Here is an 8,126-nt window from a genome sequence, read left to right on the forward strand (position 1 = left end):
GAAAAAAACAAACTGTTTGTATGATTTTTAACGCGTTAATAAAATAACTTTAATTACAATGCGGTACTTGAAAAGATGCTAGTGACACAATATAACTTCTAACGATGCAAAATATATTTGCTGAGTTGAGTTACTTAAAAATGCGCTACGCGTTTTTTGCTACGCAGCGAAATCTTGTAACAAGGCCTGATTTTGTCAGGTTATACAAACACCATGTCAAACTCAAATTGCAAACATAAATCTGGAGCTCAAAAGAAAAAACTTAAAAATGAGATAAGATCAAAAGAATCTCTTGGTAGTCAAAAATGAAAGTTGAACAAACACAAGATCATTTTCGAAGAGAATGCTTAGCATGGAGCTTAACAAAAGAAAAACTTTATTGCCTACTATGCCGTATTTTTTGTAATCAAAATAACTACAATTTGAGCAGTTTAGCCTTTGAAGGAAAGTTTTTCTCCTAAAAAGACACCATGGAAAAAGTTGTATAATATTTTGCCCAATCATGAAATTAGTGCTGAGCATCGAAAACAATATTTGGCTTGGAAAGTAGAGGTTTAGCATTTCAAGAAGAGAACACAACAATTGGAGATGTTCATAATGGCAATTTCTTAGGGATCTTAAAATTGATTGGAAATTATGATGAAGTGATACAGCAACATCTTGCCAAAGTACAACAAAGTCAGATAGAATCGAAAAGTATGAAGGGAAAACTACATTATTTGTCTTAGTACTCTCAAAATGAATTCATTCACAATTAAAACTCAAAATTAATTCAATTTACAATTCTCAAAATGAATTCAATTCACAAGTTATGTTCAGACAAAGTTCTACTAAATATTTTAGATCAAAGAAAAGATGCATTAATTATGGGTTAATAGTTGATGCGGATATTTCACACATTGAATAAAATGTTTTTATTTTAAGGTATTTATCTCAAAATACAAACACCAAGGTATTTGAACTAAATGAGCGTTTCATAGTGATTATGAACTTTAACAGGAAAACAGGAGAAAAAATAACAGAAGAAATACTTGCCACTCTAGAAAGACATAACATACCACTTCAAGATTGTCGTTCACAAGGTATGACAATGGTTCAAATATGTGTGGTAAAACAAATGGTGTTAAGGCTTGCATCTTAAAAAAACCAATCTGCCTTATTTTCTCCATGTGGAGCCCATTCATTAAACCATGTAGGAACCAATGCAGCAATATTAAATCCTGATGTAATAACCTTTTTTGGAAGCATAGAAAGCTTCCACTGCTTGTTCTCTCAGAATCCTGTTTAATGGGATGTGTTGAAAAAACACATACTGCTATCTCTTTAAAGTCTTTAAGAAACAAAGTGGAGTGAATAAATTCAAGTGATTCGACCAATAACCACACATTATCCTAGCGTACTCGCTGTGTTAGATGTTATTCTCCAGGGAAATGTTTTAGAACTAACACCTTCAGCACAAAACTTAGCTAAAGGCTTGAAAAAATTCTTCACTACTTATAAAGGTCAACTTATGACTAGCTTTTGGCACGAAAGACTAGTAACTATCGACAATAAGAACATCATTATACAAAGCAAAGGAGTATCCCTTGATGTTGAAACAGCTTTCATCCAAGATGTAAAGAAGGAGAAAACTCATATACGCCACTCATGGGAAAGTATTGTTCAAAAGGCAAAAGTTGTTGTAGAAGTTGTTGCAGAAGTTGTTGCAGAAGTTGTTAGTGGAATACAAGCTCAATATCCTACAAAAAAAAATTCTTTTACTGAACCACATCAAGATTTCAAACTTCTGTAGTTTACCCAGTTTTGGATTTTATAATTAATGATTTGAGAATAACATTTGAATAAGCCAATGCAATATGTGATTTATTCTCAGCCATTTTGAATTTGCAGAAATATGAGGATGTACACCTAAACTTAAAAGCGGCCAAACTTGTAAATCCAAACAAGAATGATCTGTCAGAAGACTTAATTAGTGAAATACTTCATCTGAAAGGTATTTACAAAACAGTTTTTAGTATTGAAAGTTTTTCCCTTTCCCTTCTGAATTCAATTTATTACAAACAACTCTGCTGATGATACAGTCACTGTTTTGTACAATTCCAGTGACTGCATCATCAGCAGAAAGATCATTTAGCAAACTGGCGAATAAATTGAAATTATGGTAAAGAAGCACAACCTGTCAAGATCGCTTAAATCATCTTGCCATATTATATATTGAAAATAATTTAGCAAAATGAGTTGATTTCAGTGATGTCATTAAAAAGTTTACTTTGGGAAAAACCCGAAAATGTCAATTAAGATAATATTTGCAATTTTTATATTAACAATGCATGAAATATATTCTTTTTCAAATAAATCTTGAAAACTCTTTTTTAATTTTATTTTATCATTAAGGCAGTCTTTAAGTGTCTTTTACTGTCATCAAAACAGTATTTTTATAGATCCTAATTTTTGGTTTTTATTTCTAATAGAATAAACAGGACAAGTGCATAAAAATAGCTTATGGTACACTGCCAATATAATTTCTTTATTAAAATAACATTATTAAACAATCTGTTGATAAAAAACTTTTTTTGAAAAATACAAATTTAGTACCAATTAGAAAACTGTCTTGTTTGGTTGAAAGTAATCAGGTCATTTTAATTGTTTTAATTACAGGAGTTAATAACTTTCTTATTTTATCTGTAAAAAAAAATTTAATTTGTGGGAAAAAAAATATAAATCCTATAAGCTAACAGAAATTAACGGATTGGCATTGAGTAGACATTGAAAGATTAAGCATATGTACAATGCAAACATAAAAAGTTGTTTTAAAAACTTGCTTGAACAATGATTATAGTAGAATGTGTAGAAAGGAGAAAGAGATGGACAACAATGGAGAAGTGCTCCTTAAAATGGATTGTATATAATTTCAATGAAAAATCATTATTTAAAAATCACAGTAAAAAAAGACTCAGTAAAAGTCTTACCACGCATCAATATCAACAACACTGAAATTTTGTTTAGGTTAACAATAACCTGCCACTGCAAGCCCCAAGGTGTCTCAGAAACGAGTTCATATTTAATTTTAATTCACCTTCCCAAAGTCATGAAGACCACTACAGTTGAGGAGGCTACTTTTAGTTGCGGTTACAACCCTCTCTGAACTCTATAACTCCAAAACACAAACCTCGACGAACAAAGCAGCTGCACAAAGAAACAAGTTGAGTGCAGTACTACCAGGGATGTGGTGGGGATCGATATATAGGTGCGCCATCACCAAATTAAACCATTTTTGAGGCCAGATTATCATGAGGATAATATAATTTCAAAGATGGAAACTCCAGTTTTTTTCCTGGTCACCCTGTGGGCGACTGAAATATTGTTGTCAGCATATTGAAATATTTAAGCCACGTTCAAGTCTAATTAAAGTCGGTTTCTTTTTATTATGTATAGTAAAATTATAAAATGTACTGTAGTGTATAATTTTGTACATTATTAAATATAGTAAAAACATTATTGAACATAATAAAACATATCGTACATTATTAACCATATTATCGTAAATTATTAAACATAGCATATTTTTAAATATTTTTAAAGGTTTCTATTAAATAATCACAAGCAATAAAATCTTCATAGTTCAAAAGTTTTATTAATAAACACTCTTTTGTAAGTAAGAAACTGTTCGGTTATGCCGCCCAGCTACAGCCAGATTTTTTAGAAAAAGCAGGTGCACAAGAAAGAGAAAGGTGTTTGGTAAAGTGAAGCTTGACTTAAAACTAACGAGAAGAAATAAAAGCTTCATTGCCTGCCTAAACCTAAAAGAAAATCATAAAAAGAATCTTTATGATAGATAGAGATGAGAGATGGAGAAAGGACATATAGGTGTAAGTATATACTATACCCAGGCCAAACATATGATTAGATTCTTAGCAAACTAAAGGGTAAAAGCCAATTAATTTTTAGTTATTCAAATGACAAACTGAAAATCTACAATGCGACAAACTTTGAAAATCTACAATACTATGATGACCTTAATACACAAAATTGTTATTTTTGGGATAATTATAGAATAATAGAAAATAATAATAAAATTAAATCACTGGCTAATAGAATTAAAGCTTTTTTCTCAGTAACAAAGTTCACTGGTTCAATTGAGAATAGGTTTTTAGCATAAATGCCAAATAATCTGCAGATTTACAGCTTCAGAAATAAACCAGACCTTTGTGCTGAGAATTGCTAACTCTCCATTATACAATGGTTGAAGCTCATTATACTGCTGAATGCAATTCTTAGCGATCTCTTCTTAATGGTATATGTCTGGATGTTGCATAGTAATTGTTGCTATAAAATATCCAATCGCATCTCATCGCATGATAAAAATATGTGGCTGATGTAGAGAGGACAGGAATAATAAAGGCATAAAATGATAGCTTTTTTTTGTAGTGCACATCATTGGTTGAGTTGTTAAGACAAAGGAGATGCTTGTAGAAATCCATGGCTATTGCTAAATAAGTTGGATAATCTTTCACATGACTTTTTCTGCTCTTTTACTAGCATAGTTGTATCAGCTTTGCGATTGTTGATTTCTTGCTGGACTTCTAGTTCTTTCTGTTCTTTAGTTTTTCTCTTTTTTTACTTGCTGAAATTCTTAGTCAATCTGACAATTCTAATTCCCTGATGTCGGTTTTTTTACATTGACGATTATGATAATTAAATTATGATAATTAAATTATGATAATTAAATTATGATAACTGTCACAATTATGACTACTATTATGATGATTTTTACCACGATTATGGCTACGAAAAAATATGTCTTCTCATTTTTACTGCACATCACTTCAATCCTCTACCTCTTCTCTTCTTTGGCAGGTCGAAAGATATTCATCATCAAATGAGATTAGATTATCCATTATTGTAGGGTACTAAACTACTGTTTATATGAAAATATAAAGAGTAGTTTAGCAATACTCTATTATTATATGACATACATTGTGTCATTTAAACAAAATAAGAATACCATTAGTTACCGCAATATATTGTAACTAAATTCAGGTTTGCTAGTATGAATAGAATCAAAATAAATCTCTGAATATAGTAAACTAAATTTTATTATTGGTTGAAAAATGTAATTCAAACAGTGTGGAAGCAGAGTTTATTTACTTGTTTTAGTACAAAGTTGACATTCAGTTGCTAATTATCCAGTAATTTTGACAAAATACTGCTTGTATGCAGTTGATTAAAGGTATGGGCAACATTCTATGCAAATAGACCCAAACAGCTTTACCATTATATATATATATATATATATATATATATATATATATATATATATATATATATATATATATATACATATATACATATATATATATATATATATATATACATATATATATATATACACACACATATATATATATATACATATACATACATATATATAATATATATATACATACATATATATAATATATATATACATACATATATATATATATATATATATATATATTATATATATATATATATATATATATATATATATATATATATATATATATATATATATATATATATATATATATATATATATATATATATATATATATATACAGTGTCTCAAAAAATTATCCGACCAAACACTTTTAAATATTTTTCCTTAAAAAAGTGCTGTATTTTCGTAAACTTTTTTGGTAAACTTAAGATTAATAAAAACAAAAGAACATGTTTTTAAATAGATTTTCTTTATTTCAATGTAAAATATGAATCACAAAGTTTTCCGTCTTTAAATAAATGAACTTAGGTCGTTTTTTTATTGTCAAAAAAATATTTGACTAAACGCATTATTTGTTCCATAATAAATTATTATATAACAAAACAATTATTTTAATACTTTGTTGGGCCTCCCTTTGCTTGGATTACAGCTTCTAGACGTCAAGGCATTGATTCGACTAAAGATTTTGTTTCTTCTGATTGAATCTTTTCTCAGGCTTCTTCAATTGCCACTTTGAGGTTTTCTTTTTTGGAAAATGACCGATCTCCAATTTTTCGGTCTACAATTTCCCACAAATGTTCAATGGGATTAAGGTCCGGTGATTGTGCAGGCCATTCCAAGACCTCAACATTATTTTCAGCAAACCACTCCTTTGTTTTAGTGGCACAATGCTTGGGATCGTTATCTTGCTGAAATGTAAAATCAGATCCTAGCCGAAGTTTTCGAGCAGATGACTTCAAATTTTGCTTTAATATGTTTCTGTATTGCACCTGATCCATTATAGTATCTATATTTTGGAGTTTTCCAACACCCTTCCAAGCCATTGAACTCCATACCATCACGTTGCCGCCACCATACTTGACAGTTCCTCTCACGCAGCTTAATTTGTAGGCTTCTCCGGTTTTTCTCCAATTTTTTTGGGCTCCATCAGATGACTTTAAGTTGAATTTCGATTCGTCGCTCCACAGGATCTTTTTCCAGAAACTTAACGGCATGTTTTTGAACTTCTTAGCAAACTCCAATCTTCTTTTCATGTGTTTCTTACTCAAATATGGTTTATTACGCACAAGTCGTCCTTGAAATCCCTGGTCTCGGATATGATTTCTGATTGTCTGATCGGATAATTTGATTCCATAATTCTCTTCAGCTTGCTCAGCCAGTTTTCGAGCAGAAATGAAGGGATTTTTCTTGACTTGTATAATTAAGTTTCTATCAAAACTCATATTAAAGCAAAATCTGAAGTCATCTGCTCGAAAACTTTGGCTAGGATCTGATTTTACATTTCAGCAAGATAACGATCCCAAGCATTGTGCCACTAAAACAAAGGAGTGGTTTGCTGAAAATAATGTTGAGGTCTTGGAATGGCCTGCACAATCACCGGACCTTAATCCCATTGAACATTTGTGGGAAATTGTAGACCGAAAAATTGGAGATCGGTCATTTTCCAAAAAAGAAAACCTCAAAGTGGCAATTGAAGAAGCCTGAGAAAAGATTCAATCAGAAGAAACAAAATCTTTAGTTGAATCAATGCCTAGACGTCTAGAAGCTGTAATCCAAGCAAAGGGAGGCCCAACAAAGTATTAAAATAATTGTTTTGTTATATAATAATTTATTATGGAACAAATAATGCGTTTGGTCAAATATTTTTTTGACAATAAAAAAACGACCTAAGTTCATTTATTTAAAGACGGAAAACTTTGTGATTCATATTTTACATTGAAATAAAGAAAATCTATTTAAAAACATGTTCTTTTATTTTTATTAATCTTGAGTTTACCAAAAAAGTCTAAATTTACGAAAATACAGCACTTTTTTAAGGAAAAATATTTAAAAAAGTGTTTGGTCGGATAATTTTTTGAGACACTGTATATATATATATATATATATATATATATATATATATATATATATATATATATATATATATATATATATATATATATATATATATATATATACATATATCAAAAATAATAACTCCTAGTAATAAGTGTACTTCATTCATTCCCTCAAGCATTCATTGCTCATTTTTAACCATTTGGCATATTTATGCCAAAGTAATGTAAATTATTAGTACAACAGTAGTAATATGTTATTAATACATATTGTTCTAATATAAAATATGTTAATATATTATTACTAATATTTATATGAGTTATTAAAATATATTTATTGATTGAGGTTCACATATGGTGCTAGCATTTTAAAAAAATGTTAATTTTTTCATAAGTATTACAATTAAGTACTTTAAATTACTTTTTCCAGTAAGTCACAATCTCCTTCTAATTGCATCTCACTACTTCCTGTTGTTGTAGATTGAGATTCAATACTGAAATCATCTTCCACTCCGTTCTGTATAAAATATATTGTTTGAAAATATTTTTGAAAAGATAAAAGGTAAAAACTAAAAAAATTCAAAATAACTAAAGAATAAAAACAGATAATATTAAAACAGAAATATTCATTTATATAAACAGAATTTTCATTGCAACAAACTTATATAAGTGTTTTAGAACTTTTAAACTTTTAAAGTTATTTTTTTCTGTTTATATAAAATATTTTTTCATTAAGTATAGAGAAAATAAAATAGCATATAGTTCCATAAGATTCACTACTTTCAGATGAGACATTACTTACGGTTCCA

The 8,126-nt window shown here is 29.0% G+C and overlaps 1 protein-coding gene across 7 annotated transcripts in view; it reads right to left on the bottom strand.

Moving 5' to 3' along the window:
* The window catches only part of LOC100204814 (phosphatidylinositol 4-kinase beta), a 47,888-nt gene that overhangs the window by 10,822 nt on the left and 28,940 nt on the right, over positions 1-8,126 (bottom strand). For all 7 annotated transcript variants that reach the window (XM_065790888.1, XM_065790887.1, XM_065790890.1 and 4 more), the window contains 2 exons: positions 8,120-8,126; positions 7,739-7,834 (listed from right to left, as the gene is read on the bottom strand). The exon at positions 8,120-8,126 is cut by the window's right edge and continues 63 nt beyond it. In XM_065790888.1, the coding sequence (XP_065646960.1) occupies positions 7,739-7,834; positions 8,120-8,126 (103 nt within the window). The remainder of the gene's footprint in view (positions 1-7,738; positions 7,835-8,119) is intronic.

The sequence above is a fragment of the Hydra vulgaris genome, chromosome 02, assembly GCF_038396675.1.
Source record: "Hydra vulgaris chromosome 02, alternate assembly HydraT2T_AEP".
NCBI lineage: Eukaryota > Metazoa > Cnidaria > Hydrozoa > Anthoathecata > Hydridae > Hydra > Hydra vulgaris.